Source organism: Haliaeetus albicilla, chromosome 3 (assembly GCF_947461875.1).
Source record: "Haliaeetus albicilla chromosome 3, bHalAlb1.1, whole genome shotgun sequence".
In the NCBI taxonomy this organism is placed as follows: Eukaryota; Metazoa; Chordata; class Aves; order Accipitriformes; family Accipitridae; genus Haliaeetus; species Haliaeetus albicilla.
Genome location: NC_091485.1, coordinates 59,654,250 through 59,679,374, shown reverse-complemented (window position 1 = coordinate 59,679,374; position 25,125 = coordinate 59,654,250). Strand labels below are relative to the sequence as shown.

The window sequence follows — 25,125 nt, the reverse complement described above, 5'->3', positions numbered from 1 at the left end:
AAATAATTGCATATGCTCTTTAAAAAGCAGTTCAAATGTAGGCAAACAGATAATTTCCCATATCTGAATTTGGTTGGCATATTAATTTACATTGCCTGGCTTTACAAAGTAAGCATCTCTATTGTTTAATCTTTGTAAGCATATGGGAATCTCACTTTTGTGTCTTGGGTTCTGGAAGGGGAAGAACTAAATATTTTTTTAGAGTACTGGATCCATGTAGGCTAGTACAGAATAATGCCAACTCAGAAATCTCCAAATCGATTTTATTTCCTAGTTGGCAATAGCGCTGGAAGCTTCTTGTTCTGTTGTACCCAAGTAGGTCATGCTGAGCTGGTGAAGACTGCAAGATCATAATTCTATTTATATAATTGCAGATTCATTTAAAAGGGGCTAGATCATCACTGTTCACAATAAAAGGTCAAATGTATATTTTAAACTATACCTGTTTTCATGATAACATCGAAGGATGATTTAAAGAGTTTTTACTTTAGAGCAGTCTCCTATTATTCTTTCAAAGGTAACAAGTCCAAGTTGACTTGAACTCTATGTAACATTCTGGAAGTGATCCACTGTAAAAAGTGTTAGCTTTTAAAGAAAAAGTCAGTTTATGACTTAAATTGGATGCTAAGATTTTATTCACTTATTATTTGGAATATGATACAATTTGTAGGAGTAAGGGAACTTTAAAAACTACTGCTAAGAGAGCAGTAAAAGACTTGTTCATTCCCAGTTCTGTGATAAGAAGTCAATGTTTCAAATCTTCTTGGAAAAGATGTGAGAGGCTTATTTTCAAATCTTACTTGTTTGCTATCAAATCTTTGATATTCATAGTTCGTTACAGAGCCTTTTAATTCTTCTGAGAAAACCAAGTAAAATTATAGACAGGTTTATTTCTCCTCTTCCTTAAAAATAATGTAAAAACAGAAAACCCCTTGTCATGGTTTAACCCCAGTCAGCAACTAAGCACCACGCAGCTGCTCACTCACTTCCCTCTCCACCCAGTGGGATGGGGGAGAAAATTGGGAAAAGAAGTAAAACTTGTGGGTTGAGATAAGATCGGTTTGATAGAACAGAAAAGAAGAGACTAATAATGATAACACTAATCAAATGACAATAGTAATAATTAAAGAATTAGAATATACGAGTGATGCACAATGCAATTGCTCACCACTCGCTGACTGACGCCCAGTTAGTCCCCGAGTGGTGATCCCCCCGCTCCTCCCCACCCCAGTTTATATACTGGGCATGACATCACATGGTATGGAATACCCTGTTGGCCAGTTTGGGTCGGCTGCCCTGGCTGTGTCCCCTCCCAACTTCTTGTGCCCCTCCAGCTTTCTTGCTGGATGGGCATCAGAAGCTGAAAAATCCTTGACTTAATCTAAATGCTACTTAGCAACAACTGAAAACATCAGTGTGTTATCAACATCCTTCTTATCCCTAACTCAAAAACATAGCACTGTACCAGCTACTAGGAAGACAATTAAGTCTATCCCAGCTGAAACCAGGACACCCCTATTGGATCAGAAAACAGCTCCATCTAGCTCGGTACGGTATTTCCAAATGGCAAAAAGGAATGCTACTTAGCAGCACAGAAGCCTAGCTAGTTTCTTTTGTAGTTTTCCAGCATCCACAGTTGTTAGACTTAATTCTATTAATGTGCGATTTGATGGCATTTTCGCATTCAGACTTTCCACTGTCTTCATGATATTTGTTAACATCTGTCCATATCAACCCCAATCTTTTTCCCAAGAAGCCATGTTTAGCCATGTGGTCAGTAATGTTATTCGTTATTATAGGCTGTATCATATTACCATGTATAGAAGTCAGACTCACTGATCTGTAATTTCAAGGATCCCTCTAAAGATAGATGTGAATTACATTGGGAAATCACCACTCCTCTAGATCAGATCTTGAAATTATATGATACGTATCTTGGTTCAGCAGCTATTCTGGGTGAAAGCCATCTGCTCCTGGTCCTTTGTCTTACCTATTTAGTGTAGTACTTTTGTATTTACTTCAAGTTGATCTAGTGCTTTATACCTGCATAATACAAGCACTGCATCTGGTTTGAAAATCTCTACACCATCTTCAGCAGTAAAGATAGATACAAAGAAGGTATTGAGTTTTTCTCTTGTAGCATCCTAATCCATAAAAGTCCCTTTTTTCTCATTTGTCATGAACTGTCCCACCAGTTCCCTAGCTGACTTCTTGCTTCTGATGTTGTCAAATAATTTTTTTATGATCAGCTGAGTCATCTTCTGCAAGACATTTTTCAAATTATTTTTGCTCTCTTTATTTTCTATTTAAATTTGACCTGCTATGTTTTATGATTTTTTGGAAAGGCAGACTTCCATTATTTAGATGCCAGTCTTTTCCCTATTGCAGCTTCTTTAACTTCCTACTAAGTCACACAGGCATTTTTCTGAACCACCTTAGTGTTTTTTTATTCTGAAGTGTAGAACATGTTTTACCTGGTCTTTTAAAGTAGTGTCAATTAGCAGATTCTAATCTGCATTACCTCATTTTTGTATAATTTCCTTTCTAGAAAATTGAATATCTCTGTGCTAGGTTTATTTTACTTGCTCCCTCCCAGTACAATCAAACCGCATTATGACTGCTATTATTGAGCAGCTCTCCCATGAAAACTTCTCGAACTAAGGCTTGAGTACCAAGCTTGTTCAAATCTAAAATAACATATTTTCTTGTGGGCTTTGCAACTGCTTGTTCTAGGGAACAGTTATTTCCTGCATTCAAAATTTATTTCTTCAAGTCATCCTGGTAAGGTGGATATTTGGGTAGTCTGTTACTACTACCTGTTGTATATTTGTAGGTTCTCTAATTTTACTTAAGACGTCCTGTTCACTATCATTTTCCTGTTTAAACGTCTGTAGAAGCAGCTCAGTACTACTTACATTTCTCGAGGTTTAATTTCCATCTATGAGTATTCTGTAGTGCTTCTTTTTTTCCGGTAGTATTTTTCTTCTATGGCTCTTAATATAATTTGTAAACAACAGTGCTGCTCTCCCACCTGGAAGTCTCTGCCGTCTCAGTCTTGGAAAGGTGGTCACTTGGCAACACTGCATCCTGCTGCTCTATGCCATGCCTTTCACTTCAGGGCTCTTGGTTGGTTTAAGCATTCTAGATCCTACCTCCTGTGTTTTAGGCTCCTATAGTGGTGTGAAAGGGCTTCTTATTTTGGCCCTTGTTCTGTTCCTTGATACTGTATGCATCACTCAACATGCGGTGTAGGCTACCTGATTTGCTTTTCCTATTTATTGTAATTCTGCTGTTTGTCATTCTCCTGCACTTTTTTTAGAGGTGCATTGGCTGTTAACCTCCTCCCTGTCATGGCATCACATCAGTCTTCTGTACCTGTTAGTTTTTTCCCATGCTTCTAGTTTAGATACTGTTCTGCAGTCTTTTTAATTTTCATTGTCAGCAGCTAGGATCCATTTTGATTAGGGTGTACTTAGGGTGCACTTGGAAGCAATTTGTAGTCTTAAAGAGACAGAAGTGGCCTAACTTTTTGAAGATCTAAGCAGAGAAAACACAAAGTCTAAATTCCTTTCTACTCTCTTCTTCTCTAGTGCACTAGTCCTGTACTTACTAAAATTAAAAGATAAAATTAAGGGGCTAGTCTCATTTTTTGCCTTCATGGACCCTGTTCTAAAAACCTGTAGGGTAGGGTGTTGGGTATTTTTTTGTTTACACACACACACACACACAGAGACTTGTTATCAAAGTGTAAAGAACATAAGATCATTTAAACTTTGGTTGTAGTATCATGTTCTCCTTATGAGGTTTGGAATTGGAAACTAATTTTTATGCATATTTCCAGAATTGCTGTGGGAATATTTCACTGTGATTCTCCTGGTGTAAGACCAATTATTTTGACTGTCACTGAGATGGAATTTAAGACATACGGGATGTCCATGATTTTTTAATTTTATTCTAATGAAAAGCTTTTATTTTTTAAGTAATTGGAATTTGTATTTTGCTTATTTTTTCCCCATTATTATTATTTATTTACTTCAGCATATCAGTTACAAAGCTGTCCTGACCCTCGACCATTTCGTAATGGTTTTGTTATCGGGAATGACTTTACTGTGGGACAAACAATTTCATTTGAGTGTTTTCCTGGCTACACATTAATTGGAAATTCAGCTCTGACTTGTCTTCATGGCATCAGCCGTAACTGGAATCATCCTCTCCCCAGATGTGAAGGTATGTTCTGAGTGACCCATGAACCCTTCATTATTTGTAAGACTTCCTAAGGACTATTAACTGAAATCATTTCAGCTTTTCAATTTATAGAGACATCTGTTTTTATTTTGTGGTCTTTGCAGAGGAAGTATTCAATTTTGCACATGAATATTTTTGCAGAGATACTGAAACATTTCATGGAAATGTGAATTCTCTGGAAACTTCTCTGAGCTAATACGTTTATTTTTGGAAAGTTAAGCTTAAGGTCTGGAGTGTAGAGACCTGTGCTGCTTTTTAGTCTAGGTGGTGCTACGGAGTAAAAGCTCTGCACTTAATCAAGAAAAAAGAATAAAAAATTCAGTTCCCCAACTCTGGCCACTTATGTTCTGTCTCATCAGTTAGAAAGAAATGTCAAAGGTGGCATAAAGTGCAGTTGTCCTGTGGTCAATGCTGTGTGAAGTCCTTGCTACATATATTTTTTGTGAATGGAAATTTTTTTTAAATTATATTTTTTAACCTTTTACATTTTTTTACACTGATATGTTTGCAGAAGGTAAGCAGATTCAAGGAACTGTGGCTTGTACATAGCTGAAATTTTAAGGAGACAGAATGAATGTATATGAAGTTTCTGTAATGGTGTTTATCTTATCCCTACCTATGCTGAAAGTAACCTGTACCTAAGCAGCAGGCCAAAGAGGGTCAGTCATCCAGTGTTATCAGACTCTGAAACAGACAAAGATGGATGTTTTGGTAACACAGAAATCTCTTTGAGAAATATCTGTGCACCGCAAAATCTGTTTGTGGAACTGAGGGCTGAATTTTCTTCCATATGAAATAATCACTTTCTTTTGGAACCTCCAGGTTTGTCACAATTATGGCAACATTCAGACAGCAATGTTAGATTCCTGGAAGAACATAGACACAGTGAAGATACTTCATATTCAAAACTGTCATCCCCAAATCCTACACTCCTGGGACCGCAAGATCTAAATGCAGTTAGCAATTAAGTTATTGACTGTAAAGTTCTCTGTATGTCTAGACACGGGTTTCCACAAAGATGAGATCTGTACGAGGTGTTGGATGCCAACTTTCATATGCCGTGAAGACCCTCCACAGTTTCAGGAGGGGTATTCAGGACCTGAGTTAAAGGCCTAACTTCCCTCTATATTGAATGGTAAAAGCTCGGCATTAAGAATGTGATCCTCAATACCAAGCAAGTTGAAGAGGAATGCCTGGGGGAAAAAAAAAAAAAAGCCACATTCTTTTCTGGATTTTTGCATTATATTGTGAATCATCTACCTAAATTTAGATACTTAAATTAGAAGCCTCATTACTCAGAATTCCTTCTGGAGTCAGTGAGCCACTGGCATTTCTGGGTGATGTGGTAGCTAAATTAAGACATATCTGATACTGAATTCAGAAGGAGAAGCCTTATCATATAAAAGACGGATGACACCTACACTGTCTTTTGAAAGGGGAAGAAGTTAATTCATCACAATTAAGTTTCAACCCCCATTTTCTGCATCCTGAAGGAATAGTAATGGTTCATGTCTTAACTGCTAAACAGCTTAGCTTTTCCCTATTACTTAGTTTTAGCTGTATTTTCTGTGCCCCAGAATCAAGACAAATAATTTACTGAATTTAGTGATTCTGTTTCTTTGAATTACCTCATTGGAACCAAGAATTTAATTAGTAAATTCTAAGATGTGCAGAGTATGTTGCTGTTCTGAGTATCACTTTTGATGAAGTTCCAGACAGTGGCTGGAAGTTCTTTGTTTCTACTTCATGTGGTATGAAAAGATGCAGATAAAAAAATCAACCTAATTGATAATGGAGATCTAACATGTGCTGTGCTGCTTGATTACTGCCAATGTTACTCAGCTCCCAGAGAAATTTCTTAAATTACAGGGGGTTTTGTGCAGTTATTTACTGTGGTATTTTTAGTAAAGAGTTTTTGACATTTTTATATGCTACTGATGGTTTTGATTTTTTTTCTTTATTGTTGAAGGAAAAAGATAATTAGGTATCTTCTAGTTGCACTTGGTTTGATTTGAGATAAAGTGCTTGTGTTCAAAAGCATTAAAATAAAGTGGACTTTTTTGTATACGCCTAGTGCCAGAAATGTAGGTATGTTTTAAATTTGTATTTGCTTTAATATCTTTATTGTAAGGCAGTATATACTGAGGTTTGTTAATGCCTCAGACTTCTTGAAGCAGACAGTCTGAATCAAATATCTCTAAACGGGGTTCCTGTTTAAACATTTTTGTTCTCTTCTCCTTGCATCCTCATGCACCTAAAATCCCTCTAACCTGTGCTCAGCACCATCTAATACTCTCTGACCCTTCTTAACTCATGTCCCTCACTTTCATCCTTTCAGAATCTATTCCCTCTCCTTTTCCGAGAAATCTCACTGTCTGACAGTCATCAGCCCATGTCTTCACTCCCCTAAGACCCTGCTGCAAAATCAATTCTGTCTGCAGTGTTCAAAAACCCTTGAGACTTTGAAGCTAAAAGCTGAAGACAATCAGTATACCAGCTGTTGAGTCTGAATGGATGAGGTGTGACTATGAAAGTCTCCTTACCCTACAGCTCCTCACCAAAGTATATGTATAAACCATAACACATGCTTTACCTAAATACAAACAATGCATAATTCCTATATGTCAAACCTATATTTCCAACAACCTGCTCTCTGGTTCTTAAGCATATTTTAGGGAATCTGAGTTGCCATTACATGTCCATTTGGGGTGGAGTGGAGAGGAATGTGTGCAAAATAAAGCAAATTATACCATTTTAGGCTTTGCTTACTTATCCAGAACTAGGCTTCTAAAACATAATTTCCCTTCTGTAATAACAGGGTGGTGTCATATTCAACATGCATCTGAAACCTCTGTGGAGAAAAGTGTACAGTTTGGACAAATAGTTTTCCTGAAGGTAGTAGTTATGAAAGTCCAAAAGCTGTATGGTCAGTCTTGCACTGTATAATGTCTAAAATTAGTGCACTTCAACAAGAATTACAGGAAGGATTCTTACTTTGTCTACCATAATTTATCTGAGGAAATGCAAAATTGCTATTCATACTGTTGCACACAATATTTTCATTTTCAAATTCCCCTCTAATTTTCCCACACACATCCTGCATCAATTTAGCATATCTCTTCTCTCGCCTGATAATTTTGTTTGGATACCTTCTTGTGACAATAAATGAAAGCAATTAATGTGTTTCACTGCTAATTTGTAGCTGGTGTTTACACAAAGCCATAACAAAATGGTTTTCAATTATGCAGGGAATAATTTAATCCAGTGTCTAAATATTACTTTAGTTACAGTTCTGATAGCATTTCTGACATCAGAATTACTTTTTTTTTCTTTTAGGTTTGACCAATAATATCAAAATAGACTTCGGACTCTGCAAATATCTCAGTAAAATCTATTTTCTATAAACAGCAATGGTTTTACATAATCTAGTTATAGCATACCAAACACGTTCAAAAGTATGGCTTTTACATGGTTTAAGAAGAATGTGAGAAGCTTCTAATATTTTTTAAAAACAAATGTCTTTTTTATAGCCCTCTGTGGAGGAAATATAACTGCAATGAATGGCACCATATACTCTCCAGGATACCCTGATGAGTATCCAAACTTTCAAGACTGCTTCTGGCTTGTAAGGGTACCACCTGGGAATGGAATCTATATCAATTTCACAGTTCTCCAAACAGAACCAATATATGATTTCATAACTGTCTGGTAAGAAAACACTTGTGGCATTTATTTAATCTTCATGTGACATAATGCAACAAAGTATGAATTAAAAAGAGTGTATTTGTGATTTCTCCCTTGACACTGGTGTTCTGTCTAGGGGAAATGAGTGATTTGCACTAATCTGTGTTTTCCAATGTACCGTTCCCTCTAGATAGCACTGGACATGAAGTTTCATAGTCCTTGTCTTAAGAATTCAAAGACAATAATAGTGTGCCTCAGTTTCTCGATGAAGAAGAGCGTTCAGAAGTAGGCTATGACAGCTTATCAACAACCAAGAGAAGTAATACTTAAGAAAGGAGTGATAATAAGCAGTTGCAGCTGTGTATTACAATGTTTAGAGTGTTAATACAAGAAACTACAGCAACACTTTCTTCATTTCTTCCAGGCTGGCTTCTTTTAAACTGACAGTACATAAAAGGAGAGACTCTATTTGTATTTGGCTATGACAAAAAGAGTTGAGCTAACAATAGCTGTAAACTATTTATATATATATATATCTATATAGAGAGAGAATTATATTCTCTATATACCTGAATCCATGTCTATCATGAATCTTTCAGATGATGAAGCCCCCATTTTGCTTAGTTGCGAAGTTGGTAAAGGCAGGAGGCTGTAACCAAGTATAACAGCTCCTGCAGTAATCTTGAAACTGTTACCGGGGTGTCTCCTAGACATTTCAATAGTGGCTAAGACCTTTTAGGAGCTTGCCTAAAACAATAATCCACTGATTATTGAATCTGAAGATTGAAAATCCACATGTTGAGAGAGTAGTCTTGTAGTCTGAGTAGTGCAAAGTAATGAGAGGCAATTTGGAATATTAATTATTCATTTTATGTTTTCTGTTGCACAGAGATCTGATTTGGATTCATGTAAATTCATATAACTCAGGATTTCATTCCTACTTTCCTAAACAGTTCTCTGCATTCTTTTGTGATCATTTCTGTAGGTTCTGGGTTTTTTTCATCTTATGTTCTACATACTGTCTTGTCCTGCATCCCAGATACTTGATTGCTTTGCCTTAAAGTCTAACCAAAATTTGATCAGAGTATGTACCCAGACTATTGCCCTGATAAAACTCAGATAATTTTGAATCCCTTTAACTCTTCACCACTTGTTTTGTGTATCAAATTTAGGCTGACACTTAGAATCTTTCCTGAATTAAATTATACCTTTGTGCGCATACAGATGTCCTTTCTCTATTTCATCCCACACAAACTAGAACATTACTGTCCATTTCTAGTGCTTCTTCTGTTCAGCTCTTCTTTTCTACCAAGTGATTTCATGTGCTTTCAGTTGTACTCCTGGTTGTGTTACAAACTTGGTTCTTACAGTAGAAGTAATTGTATATACCATGACAAAGGTAAAACCTCAGTTTTATTTCATTATGTGTTCTTTGCTGATTGTTTTTAGATGTTTTGTATCCTATTTAGATTAACAACACTTTTAGGAGAATGTTCTGAAATTAAAGCATCTATTATGCTATTAATGTATATATCATGCATGTCGTTACTTATGTATGATTTATATACCTGTATAAACTGTATTATGTACGTGATGGCTATATAATTAAATAGCTTATGACACTTCTGGGATATTATTTATTCACGGAACTGATCAGAAATTTTGATAGCTGTTTTAAATGGAAAAAAAAAAATTCTTGACAATTCAAATGCTTCTTCAAATCATACTATCTCCCCAATAAAACAGAAGGGTGTGGGAAGGTGCAATGTGCAAGAATTTGGTGAAATGTATTACTGGAAAATTTTCAAAACAAAAAATACTCATAATTTTATTTTGAAATTATTTTCAGTTAAAATATCTTATGCCAATAACAATTAGAAAATTTAAACTTTTAATGTTCATCAGTTCTGATCTGGAAGGAAGCGAGTAGGAAAATGCAATGCCCTTGCATCATTATTTTGTCCTCTGTACAGTTCCACTATTGTTTAGTACTAACTTTGATTTAATTTTTCTACTGAAATGAAGTAGCAGTGACCTTACCAGCAGTACCTGTATTGTCTAAATCATAATAAATAGTACAAAATAATATCAATCAATGTATGTGAACAAGGATTTAAGAAATCAATCAACTGTGTGTCATACTTAGTTTTGGTTAAAACTACCAACATTTATATGAATGTTTACCTGTGCCAGAGACACAACCATTTATATAAAATGCACTGCACAACTCTCTCAGCAAGAAATTGATTCAGAAAACTCTAAACTACTCATAAAAACAAACTTTAAAAGAATTCTTAAGTGTCCATATTTACTATAAATTATAAATTATAACACTTAATTGGGGGGGAGCTAGGTTAAAAAATTCTGACATTACAGAATTTCTAAAAGTAGCCTCCTTAAGATAATCATTATAAATAAAATCTACATTTATAAATGCCCACATGCAGATTTCAAGTGAAATCTTGTATTCAGTGGAGTATAAGCATTTTGTTTTTATTTTTAATGAAGCCAGTATTCACTCGTCTTTTAAAAATTAAATAGTATTCATCTCTTAATTTTCCTAGAAATGACCAAAGTCAAAAAACTGGGCAAGATGAGCAGTATTAAGTTTGTTTATTTTCTGATAGCCACTTTTTAAAGCATAGATAAGTAAATATGAGCAGAGCTAGTGGCAGGAAAATGAAGTAAGATCACAAATTGAATAATTTTGAGCTTGCTGCAATTATTTAAAAATAAGAATATTACTTCCAAAAGGTGGTTGAATGGAGCATCTTGCTCTCTAATAAATTTTGATTGTCCTCGAGTCTACTACCTGCTATACTCCAATCCGCATACAGTATTTCAAAAGGCTTTCAGCCCTATCTGATTTTATGAGATTCATGCCTTTCAGAGTAATCTAGAGAAATTTTACTACATTATACTAAAATTTGGTTGGAGAAATTAAATTATTTGGTTTTGGTAAAAAAATCTTTTTGTATCTGTTTGTCTTAGGGATGGACCAGACCAAACTTCTCCTCAAATTGGACAATTTAGTGGCAACACTGCATTAGAATCCGTCTATAGCACTTCCAATCAGATTCTGATCAAGTTCCACAGTGACTTTACTACCAGTGGCTTCTTTGTACTTAGTTATCATGGTAAGTGTGACAAATTGCACATTTTCACTGTCTGTACTGATTACTGCAGGAAGAAAACTCATGAAAAAATTACTTTAATTACTTTTTTTAAGAAGATTTGCTATTACTGATATGACGGAACACCACTAGGGTAACGCAAACATATGGAAGACTAATATGAATGATGAAAACAAGCTATTTTCTTGACCAGATATTAAATTTACTGGTAGTAAGGCCAAAAAAAAGAATGCACTGTGAATAGACATGAGCAAAGAAGGTAGCATCAAGACCCTGCAGTTCGAGGTGCTCATCTTCTCACTGCTTACAATGCTTCTAAAATTCCTTTGTAATCAAAATGGGGGTCGTTAAATTTCTAGTAGATATTTAAATCTTTTGAAGAAAGTACTGTTATTCTAGAGATTTCAGTGATAGTGAACTATACTGTGTAGTTAACATTGCCCTTGAATTAAATGAACTAAATACTGACTGACTGAAAATGCCTAAGTATTAATGCACCAAATTCTACCTCTTTTTGTAGTCATTCAAAACTTCTGTGGCCAAGTGTTCTCTTGCATTCCTATCACTACAAGGGAACAGATTCAGAAGCAAGGGTGTTTCAGGTGCTCTGTGAATGCCTGTTGGATTGACTATTCCAGGAAAAGTGGACAGACTACAGTCTGTCTTCTGGATCCTGGTTAGATTTTGAGAGTAGAAAGCTTTCTTTTTGACTTAGTAAAGACCAAGGTGAATACAGATAGACAAAACTGGGGGGATCAAAGGAACTTTAATCTAAACATAACAAAACAAAAAAGACCTAAATCCCACAATGAAAAAAACAGCATCAACAGTAGCTGAATTGATTATGGAGTAGACACCAGTAGGATTAGGCAGAGAGAGGTCAGAATTTTAATTCCAGATCTGGGCATCTAAATGGCCTGTAGCAGTTTGTGAAGGACAAACTGACCCTTTGTGGTCAGCAATATATGAATTGGCATGTATTGATATGTATGAATATATGAGTAAGTGACCAAACACATGTAAAAATGTTCATACCTAGTAATAAAGTGTCTCTAAAGACCTTGATCTCCTTATACTTGATTCTTCTGTTATTGTGGAAATTGTCATTCCACAAGTGTGGGCTCTAGTGTGTAATAAAGATGCAAACTGAGCAGCACAAAGGATTATTCATGGAGAAACTTAAACACTTTTTGGACTGAAGTTGTCAAGATAAATAAATCTCTTAGTATCCCTGAGTCTGTGATCCTTCACGTCAGCTACATACAATTTATAGCAATAACAGCAAGGCACTGAGAGGAGTCAAATTTATTTAAAATAGATAATTTGGGGATTAAAATCAATGATACCCCTAAATCAGAGAAATTCCAGATAAATTATATGAATTGTTTATTTGAATCCATTTTTAAATTATGCTGGTGACTTTTTTAATATATTTTTAAAGATGCAAATAGCACAGCTGTTCCATGTTTGTTTGGTGTGGTTTATTTTAAATTACTTTATCCTAAGGCAGGATGTTAGCTTTCTGACTCACTGATTTAATTGGCTCTTCATTATGCGATTGACAAAAAGGAGTGGAATAGGAAGATGTCAAATATGGGTGACTCAGTAGCAACAAAAGATCTTACCTGGATAAAATATAAATGTTATGATTGATAAAAGTTTGACCAGTTCAATTACTAAAGGATCCAAGTACAGGAAGTAACAAAGATGTGTATAACTGAAGCTGAATCGTCATCTGCCATAAGTAGATGGTGTTTCCTTGCTAATGAGAGATGCTATAAAACAATGTTATATGAAAATGTAGTATCGGTGAAAACCAGGCATACCTGACTCATTGATCAGCCTGAATGTACATCTTAAAACATGGAAGACTACACTGTCAGTAGAAATACTTCAGTGTGATTTCTTTGGCTGGATTCAGATTGAAAGGAATTTCCTCTGTGTCCAAACACAGGCCCATCCTCATAGGTTCTCTGTAAAAAAATAAAGCTATATAGCTTCTGCATACTCTTCCTACTTCTCTTCTTTATCATTTGTTTCACCTAATTATTTTGCCTGGCTGTTGCATACATGTGTTAAAAGTCAGAAAATTATTTCATGTGAGATTTCAAATGAGAAGTTTGAAAGCAGAATTATTCTCTGACGCTGTCTGCAGGTGAGATGTGCTCCACAACTATTCATTTACTGGGAAATTTCACTTTCAAAATGCTTCTGTCCATCAGTTATGCTGCCTCTGGGTAGAATCTTTTGGATTCTAAAACTTGCCTTTTTACAAAGTTTCAAAATGGAAGAATTCAGCAGTAAAAATGTATTGTATAAAAAGAAAACAAAAAAACCCAAAGATTGCACAATACAAAAAATATTTGCTTTTCAGGTGAGGTTACTTAAGTGAGAAAATTGGCAACCACTTCTAAGCTTCTTAAGTTATTTATGAAAAGGGTTTTGCCACTGAAATTAAATAACTGAGAACACAGATGCAACTTCCCATTTTTCATTAATTTTGATGTTCATATGTTTCCTTTCTTTTGATTTTCTTGAAAGTTCCAAAGTAAATGAATGGATGTTTATTTTTATCCTGTTAATGTGGGTATTAACTCAGTTATGTTTGCATGGCTATCTTAACTGTCTAAGTATAGGAATGTCAACTGTGTTTTCTTCCTGTTTATAGCCTATCAGCTCCGGGTCTGCCAGCCTCCAACAAATATACCAAATGCTGAAATTCTAACTGAGGATGATGAATTCGAAATAGGTAATATAAGAGAAAATAAAAGCAACATTTGTTTCAAAAAAAAGGACTGGGATGCACAGAAATTTCTTACTTTTCAGGATGCAAATCATGCCTGTAATATGTTAGTTTTGCATTTAAAAGTAAAATTTTTAAGAAGTCATTCCTCTTCCGTGTACTTCCTGAATCCCATCTATGTTTCAGAGATCACATATAAGTAACAAAGTAACTTTCTAAGTAACTTCATTTTAAAATACATTTTTCATAATTTTTAATATAAAACATTTTCCTATATTGAAACAAACTAACAAACCCCACAAAAAACCCTGTAGACAATGATATATTCTGTACCAGCATTAAGGTTCTGTGACCTGAAGGGTAAAATCAAATCTGTAAAAATTAGGAGGATCTGAGAAGAGGATGACGTTCTGACCTTCTAAGACCTGTTAACAATATTACTTAGCCACCTATCGTTCAAAGAAATATGACTTACATGGTCAGATGTGAGATGTCTAACCAGCTGGTTTTGCTCACATTATGGCACATAAAAATAAATTTATTTTTATTATATACCAATATTTGTTTAGTTTTTTTTTTTTTTTTCTTTTTCTGCTCTGTTACCAGGACCAAAGAGAACTGCTTGTGTACAATGTACAAGTTTTTACTTTTATTCATACATAAAACTATATGAATTTTTAATTTCTTAATTTAAAAATTATAATTGCTTATTCTCACCATGCCAAATTTAGATATCATCAGCTAAATCCAGTTCCTATTTAATTTTTATTCCCTCAGGATTGTATGGGTTACTGACTTGATCTTATCTCTTTATTTAGTTCCATCATGGTTATCCAATGAATTATATTGCTTAAAGCTTTGTGGACAGATGGTTCACACAGCATCAGTCAAACCCAGACAAATTAGCAAACTATCCAACTAATAAGCGGTGGAAAACAGTGATAGATGTAGCATAGTGTGCAACACAATGCTCATTTACCACATTTCTTAGACTAATCAAAGTTGTTTATGCCAGAGGTCATTTAGCCCATTATATATGGTGGTGAGAAACTTCATTAATCAATAATGTTTTCAAAGCTAAAAGTCCCAGTTAATAGCTGTTTAATGTTTCTTTTGTTTGTTTGTGTTTTTTCTTGTTTTGTTTTTCCAAACAGGAGACATAATAAGATACCAGTGTCAACCAGGCTTTACATTGGTTGGTAATGAGATCCTGACATGCCGACTAGGTGAAAGGCTTCAGATGGATGGAGCACCACCTACCTGTCAAGGTTTTTCTCCTTTTTCTTTTCCTCCTGCCTGACCAGCTGAATGGTGATCCCTTAGATACCCTCCACTATCTCTTTAGATAAGATGGCACATTGAAAATATTTCAGACTTTTTGATGCTATTCCAAATATTATCACAGTTTGTTATGGTGAATATGTGTCAACTATTAATGCAAAATAATTAGTAATGTTTTAATGACTTTGATGAGTTTAAAGGACTGCTCTACTTTGTGAAAATAATTTCAAAATATTTTTTTGGAGGGAGTCTAATAAATAATGTGATATTTTCATTTTATCTAGAACATAATAATATGAAAATTTATATGGAAATTTTAAAAAACATAGCATGGATTTGGGTGAACAAAGCCACAACATCATTTTTCAGTGCAACTTTAAGTGCTTCCATTTTTATTCAGTGTATTTTAAAGAATAGGTTTTCTGTATGTGTGCGTGTATGCCTGTGTGTGTTCACGTTTTCCTTCTTTTATTGAAAACTGTGAATAGAGAGATACAACACTACCTCACTGTTAAGGTTGGAACAAAAGTAAAATGCTGCCAACCACTAACATCACCATTTAAGCCAATCTTTATTAAGTTGACATTTGATGTGTTATGCTGCAATAGAATTTTTCCATCATTTTTGAAGAAAAATGCGAGAGTTTTCTTTATACCAAACCAATTAGGGAGCTAATGGAGATAAACCTTGCACATGATTTATTTAAAAAAATGTAATCTTTTTAAATTTTCAGTGATGGGCAGATGTTTATTTTTTCTTACTAATTCTTCCATTTATTTCCAGAAAGATAAATAAGGGCATACAGTTATAAACATGTGTGATAAGGTATTTCAAGGGAAAAAAATAAAAAAACCCCACAGCTTCATAAAAGTGTAATTTATGTAAACAAAAGCCATTTTGAATCCTGCTAGTTGTTGTGATATTCCTTCGTGATCCATCTACTCCTGAGCTTAATATTCTAACATCTACTGCAAGATTAAAATACTTTCCCAAATCAGTCATAATAAATGAAGTTGATTTACATTTGTATTAAATGAAAAATGCTGCCATCTGGGTTTTCTACCAATCAAATGTTGGTTGTTCCCCCCCAGCAATTTTAATTCATTAGCATATCTATAAAACACTAATGGTGAAAGATTTATTTGGAAATAGTAAATTAATTGTGAATAAATCTACTACTTTTACAAGTAAAGCTTTAATATTTGACTGTTTCTTGCTAATTTCTGAAGTTTCAAACTGGTGCACAATTTAGTTTTTATGGATTTAAACATCAGTGTACTATTTTTTAGAACTTAAGTGTGACTACAATGTTCAACTCAGTTTTCAGCTGAGAGCTGGAAAAGTACTGTCTTATAATTATACCCCTTTCCTGCATTCCTGTAAAACTGGAATGGTCAACTACTACTGCTGAACAAACTATTTTCCCCTGGATATATGCACAAAACTACGCAAAAGTCAAAATAATTTGTAGCAGTAAGTCTAGTTCTTAAAAATGCAAAGTCGTCTTGAATTGTGAGTTTTATAAGAACTTTAACACTGATAATTTCTGAAATTCCATGCATTTATTTAGGTACAAATGTGTCTAGGAATAGCTTCCAGCACCCCAATTTAAATTAAAATCCAACTTAGCAGGGTCATAGCATGTAACAGGTGGAAAACCACGGTAACCTCCAGGCACTGCTTTAAATATTAAAATGATGTCATAATAGATAGGACAAACAGAGACATATTTGCTGATCCTGAGGCATTCTCTCAGCACATGTTGCTGAAGGCATATTTATATTCATTGCAAGACCCAAGACAAAAACTCAGGAATGATGACTTCAGTTACCATAGTTAATCTTTCCTCTGTCACATATAAATGCTAAATATTGGATCAAATACTAAATATTAAATCAGTGCTCTTACCATTTCAGTTTAAAGCTGAATGCAATTACCATAATCTTCAGAACTAGTACACTCAGAAAATTAAAAAAAAAATAAAAATCAAAGGAATTAGTTAAAACATGTTTAAAACGACCTTTCAAATTGGCCACCTAGAATAAGCAGCAACATAATTTTCTCTTGTATTTTTTAATATATTGTGTAAGTTTGAAGATACCAATATGTAAGCTAAATTTCAATATTGAAACCCAGATCAATAGAGAGCTCTGTGGAATATAGAGGCAGCAAAATTGTATGCCTAAAATTTATGGCTTTCGTGATTTTAGTATACTACACTGGTTTATGTATAAGCTACCATACTTTAATTGTGTAGGATATAACACATCACATAAGAGTCAGTCTCAAGGAATAAACTCAGCTCTTCTGTTGGTTCATGTTTGTATTGGTATACTAATTCTTTTCACCAGGCAAAGCATATGTTTATTGTTAGACTTCATAGTGTTAACTTCTGTTGCCTTAACCTTGTGCATACATTAGACACTTTAGCCAGTGTTAAGTGTATTTTGGTTGAATTTTGCTTCAATTTTTAACTTGAAATAAATTAATACCCACATTCAACATTCATTTATTTATTGAATCTAAAGGGTGCTGCTGAACAGAATCTAAATAACAATATTAGGGGTTTGAATCTATTGTTTTGCAGTAAAGATGTAGTGGTCAATAACAAGGTATTCCTAGGAGAAAATATTGAAACAAATCTATTTAAAATTTTATTTTGAGATTTTAATTGTTACAGGTTAGTTTACACCACATTTAGTACTATTTAAAACTGTGTTGCCTTTTTTTCTATTTTTTATCTGATGTGTATCAGTTGGATGAGCATTTCTTAAAATTCTTGAAGATTTCCTTCTTTAGATCAGAAAATAATCACTAACTTCCACAACCTTATGCCAATGCCTATCATCTTCTTCTGTTTAAAAATAGAGTATTTGCCATATGCAACATGTAACTTTGCCCTTAATTTTCCTTGAAATTAGCTTCTACTTTCAGGATCAAATGAAAGCTTCAGAGTAAGAAGATTCAGACTGTATTTTGCATCGTAATTAGAAGACCCTGAGAAATTCTTCAATGATGACTCAGCTATATCTCAGCTACATTAGCTCAGATTCATAAAAAAAACTTAGCTACCCGACTCCCAAGGGAATCCTTTGTACAGAAATAAGCCTTTAAGCTCTCTGTAAAATTCCTGAGGGATGTTTACCTGGAGATCCTGAAATTGAGTACAGTTTGCAAAGCAGAATCATAAGGAGACAGCAAAACTAGCTGTAAATAAACTAGTGCAGCCAGATGACTATGATGCTTTTCCTGCCTTCTGCTACACCTCTGTGTGTGTGTTTATATATATGTATGTACGTATAAAGCTTGAGAGGATCAGTTCTTTCATTTGCTTGAGATAAAGTCTGTATCACAACTGGCCCAGCACTGTAGTTTGATAGCCAGATTCTAGCCGTAGGAGTTTTCTCATGTGGAGTGGAGGTGTTATATTCAATCTCTTCTTGATTAACTGAGACAAACACAGGACATGAGAAACAGCTATTTAAATTTAGCAATTAGATGCTAATTTTGAAAGTGAGAGATGAATATTTTAAAATATATGGACAGATTCCTTTCTCTTTTTTAATGTCTGGTTGGATGGGGCTTTGACAAACCTAATTACTGAAAGATGTCCCTGCCCATGGCAGGGGGTTGGACTAGATGATCTTCAAAGGTCCCTTCCACCCCAAACTGTTCTATGTTTCTATGATTCTTATGAGTTTTGTTTATGAAGATGATTATTCTTTTTATCTCTCTTTCTCTGCTTTTCTGTGTTCTCTTTCTCTCTTCATAGTCTGATGACTTTTTCCCCATAAAAATCTGATTTTTGTATTTAATAAGCCAATAATATTTTCTGTGTTCTTGAGAAATCCAAGATCCTATTATTTTCTTGTGTAACTTGTAATGGCTCAGTACAAACTCACTTTCATGTAAGTGTTAGTTGTGAATACAAAACCCAGATTTTAAGGTTCCTGTTTAGCAGTGTTCAGTTCTGAATAAACTCTAGGCACTTGTTCATATATCATGAAGCAAAACCAGTTCCTGAAAAACATTCCAATAACATGGCAATATCAAATATTTTTATTTAATGAGACAGTTATTCTGTGTACACCTAGTGAATCCAGATAAATTCAAAATCAATCCTCTTCATCATATTTTTAAACACCATTTTGCTCAGTTTCAGCAACTGCTTTAAATAGTGGTGATAGCAAAGTAGCATTTATCCTACTAGCATCCTCTATCCGTCCTGAAACTATGACAATTAAGAATAGCCAGAGCTGCTATGTATTTTCCAGCACACCTGTAAGTGGAATATTAGTAACTTCAGAATATGATGTGGAATAAAAGAAAAAAATAATTCTTTAGAGTAAGGTGAGGGTCTGTCAGGCAGTACATGCTGAAGAAGTCAGCAGGGATAGAGCAGGTGTCTTTATCCCTGCAGGAAACACTCTCATGTTGTGGGGTCTAGCCTCTCCCAGCAATGTTTTAGAGAAAAGGGTAAAGCATGTTCCTTTTCTTATTTCCTACCACTAAATTTGGGAAAAAGGCTGTCAGTAATTAAGAACTTCAGATTTTTATAATTTCTTCTTCAGCTGACTAACATTTACTCATCAGGGAAATAGTCTGTCCCTGTGTTAGAAGGAGGAAAGTATCCGATTGTCTGCGCTTGAGAGTTCACTAGAAATGTGAATGTATAACGAAAATTCTCTCATACACAGATTTAATAAAAAGGAGGTGGTTAGTAGATATAGATTCAGTATGCACATAACATATGAGAGTTACACATCTGTTACGCTTACCAAAGAACTGAAGGATGATGAAGAATGTGGAGTTAAAATAAATACATCTATATATCTCAGGGTGATATTTGGATTTTTACTTTTAAGTGAGGCAGAAATTGCCTATTTTTTTTCCTCTTAATTTGATCTTTATTTCCTCCAAAAGTGTTTGTCATAGGGTGAACAGTTGTACTTGTTTTTAAAAGGAGGATCAAATAGATGAATTACCCTAAGTCATTCTGAAATTCTCCAGCCCATTCAGGATTATAATACCAACATCTTGACTGATAGTCATAGGCTTTGATTTTAAGAACTCTTTTTTGCTGCTTCTTTTGGTAAGAGGTAGGAAAGAAATGGGACTGTATTAGGTGAGGTGAAGGAAAAATAGAATTCCAAGTGTTTTTTAATGCATGTAAAGGCAAAAACCTAGCATTTTCTGAGGTTTCTATGAATCTAAAAACTAGGTAGTTGGATTAGCACAAATCATATTCTTGTCTAATTAGTCCTACTGGGCAAGAAAATGTCAGCCTGAAGTGTGTCTTATATTTTCTAGACGAAAGGCCTGATGTCTGAATAGTGCCTATTACATTGTGTGTAGGTACATCAATGTCCTTGGAGCTTGATTGAGGATCTCAAAATTTAGGTGCTGCTTTATACAGATTTTGGGAAGGATTGATTACTCTTTATTTAGAACCTGACAACCAAAAATCACAGTGTCTTCAAGTTTTGCTTTCAGTGCAAAAATTTACCTGGAATTATTGCTGACAGTAACAGTAACATGAGGGGGAAAAAAATGTCTATGGTTCACTTTCTGAACAATGCAACAGTTTAGTCCTTAAGCACAGCCTACAAGAATATCTTATCTTCTAGAGCATGAAAGAAGAAAAATGTCACAAATTGATAACTTCCAAGGGTTGCAGGGATTATTTTCAAGATAAACATTACTTTAGCTTTTTTTTTCTACTAACTGACTTTATTTCTAAAATGTTGTCAGTCTTTCTGTATTTATGGAAATAAAATGAGTAATGCAGATCTTTTAAACTCAAGAAAATCTTGCCAATCACATGAATCAGAAATAGTGGGCTTTAGATTTTTTTATCACTCTTTCTGTTTCACAGTGCTCTGTCCAGCCAATGAAATGCGTCTGGATTCAACAGGAGTAATACTGAGCCCTGGATATCCTGATAGCTACCCAAATCTCCAGATGTGTGCATGGACCATTACTGTGGAAAAGGGTTACAATATCAGCATGTTCTTCGAATTCTTCCAGACAGAAAAGGAATTTGATATACTTGAGGTGTTTGATGGTAACTATAGGATGCACAAATTTAGATGATACTTTTTATATATGTATTTTTACATTGCACCTGTGTAATCAACATTGTTTATGTACCATAATTTGTCAGTATAAAAAATCTTAAATAACCTATTTGGACTTTTTGTGCTAAAAAGAACTGTTGGATTACTGTGTTTCAAAATTGTACTGCATTAATTATGTTTAGAAATAATTTTGTTTCTGAACAAATACGTACTATCTAGTACATAACATGTAATGTCAACTGCCATTTTTAATTCAGATTAGTTTACCGTTTGCTTGGAGGATACCATTTGCTTGGAGGATGTTTTCTATGTATATTAATTTTATGCATATAATTTATTGTATGTTATTTTAAACTTTGTAACTCCCTTTTTTTTTTTTTTTTTTCCTTCCTTGTATCAAGGACCAAATAGTCATAGCCCACTGCTCATTTCTCTCAGTGGGGACTATTCGTCTTCTCTAAATATAACCAGCAATGGCCATGAAGTATTTCTCCGGTGGTCAGCAGATCATGGCACCAATAAAAAAGGTTTCAGGATAAGATATATAGGTATGTAAATCAGCCTTTCCTTAATGTGCATAAAATTTCAATATGGAACATATTTATTTATGTGAAAAGGGTATTTTTTGTAACATTAATTGCCAAGACTGAAAGGAAATCCAATGTGTTTTATATATGAACATGATGATACTGATCTTATGAGGAAAAAAAACCCCGCACACCCTAAGTAGAATGTATGAAACACAGGTGCTCTGTAGAGATTTAAGCAAATGTTTCCCAGGACTTTGAAATGGCATAAACCAGTCCCAAAGATGAAAGAGGCAGCATCCCCCTTCTCCCTCCCATAATTTATTTGCGCTCATGTGCCTCTGTTCTTCATACTGGATATTTATGCAATTCATCATTAACACTTTTGGTGGGACAGAGGAAGAGGAGGCAACAAGGCAGGAGTGAGCAGCTATAAGGTGGAAAAATGCGAGACCTTGAAGGATTGAACTCTTTAATTTAAGGTTCAATGGAAGCAGCACACCGTATTAGAAGAGATCAGTTAGTATGTCAAAAAAGCCAACAATGTGTGTGTATGTTATTAATTCAGATGAACATATTTATGAGTAGTGCCTGAAGATGATACTTAACAAAGATTGATTTTTATATAATTGCTTTTATAGAATTACTATATTATATCCATTTTACAGGATAATAATATTCATTAATCAAGCTAAAGTAGATCTGTTGCAATTTACAGCAATTACACAAAATCTATATTTGATTTTTTTATCGTGACCAAAGACATGAAATACACAGAATGAAAAGTACTGGGGATAGTATCTTTGGCATAAAACAATTTCACTTTACCAAGTGGAGAAAGCAATAGGGAATAAATATAAAATTCTTCTTTCTGCTGTGTTGGGGTTTTTTTCCTAACTGAATTTTTGGCTACTGCATTATTGCAGAAGAATAATTAGGCTCACAACAGTCTGTAAAACAGTATCAGTGTCATCCTTCCCTTTAGGAGAGGAAAGTTTTCTCAGAGGTAAAATGTTTGTTGTATAGCTAGATAAAATTCACTGTTGGCTAGACACAAAATATTATATGGTACCTATTTTCATTGCCTTTAGTACCTGTTGGATGTGTTAAAAGAGAAAGAAGAGAAAGTTCTTAAAACTCTTTCCCTAGTGGCAGTGAGAGAACTATTGAGAGGTAGACAAGAAATATTTACTGGTTATCTGTATGACTCAGAAAATACCAGTATATTTTCTTACACACTAAGGAAGTAGAGGTGTCTCTATGTCTGGTTCTTCCAAGAGTATAAGGCAGGAGCAATTTAGTGTAAGGAAGAAAATATTTTCATAGTATGTGCTCTGAAAGATATGGCAGTGCTTCTCATTCTGCTGCTTGCTTTAATAAAGAGTAAACAGCCACATGACTACCCTGATCAGAGGAAGCCTTTGCCTGAGAAAACCATTGACCTGAAGTAAGTCATGGGACGTGGAAAGGCCTAAAGAGCAAGTGAATCAACATTTTTCTAATTGCCTGAGAAAATAGATACCAATTATTACCCACATTTCTTCAAAGCATGAAGGAAGCACTTGAACAAACTTCCAACTTAATTTTCTTTCCTACAAAATGGGAAAATGGTCATCTTGACTAACCAGTCATGGCTCATTCATGGACCAAAACGATGAAAGACCAAGTTAAATTCTTAAACAAACAGCATTTATCTTGAACTCGCTACCAGGTTGTAAGTCCCTTCTGGTCCACTCTGGTGAGGTAACCAAAACCAAGTGACTTTCTACTCATGGACTTAATGAACAATGGAGTTAGAAGAAATATAAGCATAATGACAGTTTAATAAGTAAGCAATCTTTAATGTCAGAGAGACTTAAAGTACGTAAATCCTTTCAGATTATAACAACTATATCTCTTAAAGATCATTTTGCTCTCATAAAGATTTCTGAATATGTTTTTTCATAGTATCTAAATAAGACTTCTGTAGGACTTTTTGTGTTCTAAATAAATCACACACACACAAAAAAGCAGATTCAGTGTTTTTGCCAGCGATTTATGGTGACACTCATAAATACGATTAAAATCTATTTTAGATTTGTTAGTTCACTTCAGTTCATTGTATCACCTGAAAGAAACCGTATTAGAACCTGAAAGAAATAACTTATTTAAGACCAGAAGGAAAAGATTATTTGAAAAGAATTCTGTGCAGTATGCCCTTGATGATTCCTTTTTAGAAAAAAATTGTATACTCCTGAAATTTATACAATTGCAATAAATTTCATCATGAATTAAAATTCTGTCACTTACTTGGTTTAAAAAAGAAGATGGTGAAGAAAAAAAACAGTTCTAGAAGTGAGATATTGCTGTATTTCCTTTCAGGCTACTAAAACCTGACGCTTATAAAGCCCTACTCTTTATATTTAGTGAAATTGCTTGGTGCATGCATGATCAGGATACAAAATACAACAACTTCTAGTGACATTTTCTCAGCTTGTTATCAGACGTCCACTGAATTCAATAAGAATTTGTCGAGAATTGTCATCCGGATTCTAAATGCATGTTTCATTTATTCAATATTTATGTTTAAAGCTCTCTACTGTAGTACTCCAGAGTCCCCTCCACATGGTTTCATTGTCAGTCAGACAGGTGGACAGCTCGACAGTATGGTTCGCTGGGCTTGCGATCGAGGTTTTCGGCTCATTGGGAAAAGTACTGCTGTATGCAGGAAGTCTCCATATGGTTATTACTCATGGGATGTTCCAGTCCCAGCTTGTCAAGGTAAATTCTTTCATTATAAAATAATACGCCCTAGGAAACTTTCTTTTGCCTTTTCTAATGTAAGCCATCAGTTTTTTGACTTAAAATGAATAGCAGGTCTTGCCTCTGTACCAAAATTTTTCTACCTAGTAAAACTTACAAAAACAAATGTATTTTTAAGAAATGGTATTTCAACAGAATTTGCTAAGACTGGCAGGTACTAAAAATAATCTACATCACTGTGAGGGAAAAAAAACCACGAATACGAAATTATTCAAAAAATTCATTTAAAACTAAATATTCAGTAAAGTTCATTTATCGTGATCCAAGAACTATATAAAAAACAGAAAGACCTGAAACTTGCTACATTTCCAAGAACAGGAAGCTGGACCAAAAAAGTGTTGCCTATAATGCCATTCTGGTCTTTCATGGTTTAAATTGGAATTCATCGGGTTAACTGTATATTTAGTTTCTTCTGCCATATAAAACCAAAACATATTCTACTTAACAAGGAAAAGGAAATTGTTATTTAATACCCATCATGATTGTATCCTAATTCTTCCTTTCCTGAAAAGAATGCTATTGTTCTGGTAACTTACCTATGTCACTCTTCAGTTAACTATTAGAAGGATTTTTTTTCATGAAAATTTGCAGATGTGTTTATTCAAAGTGTGTACATTTTGTTCCTGTTGACC

The 25,125-nt window shown here is 34.4% G+C and overlaps 1 protein-coding gene across 1 annotated transcript in view; it reads left to right on the top strand.

The window, feature by feature from the left end:
- Positions 1-25,125, top strand: part of CSMD3 (CUB and Sushi multiple domains 3) — a 760,948-nt gene that overhangs the window by 641,102 nt on the left and 94,721 nt on the right. The window contains exons 43-50 of the mRNA XM_069779925.1: positions 4,039-4,227; positions 7,776-7,953; positions 10,921-11,066; positions 13,732-13,812; positions 14,961-15,074; positions 20,963-21,151; positions 21,566-21,712; positions 24,263-24,451. Coding sequence (XP_069636026.1) covers positions 4,039-4,227; positions 7,776-7,953; positions 10,921-11,066; positions 13,732-13,812; positions 14,961-15,074; positions 20,963-21,151; positions 21,566-21,712; positions 24,263-24,451 — 1,233 coding nt within the window. The remainder of the gene's footprint in view (positions 1-4,038; positions 4,228-7,775; positions 7,954-10,920; positions 11,067-13,731; positions 13,813-14,960; positions 15,075-20,962; positions 21,152-21,565; positions 21,713-24,262; positions 24,452-25,125) is intronic.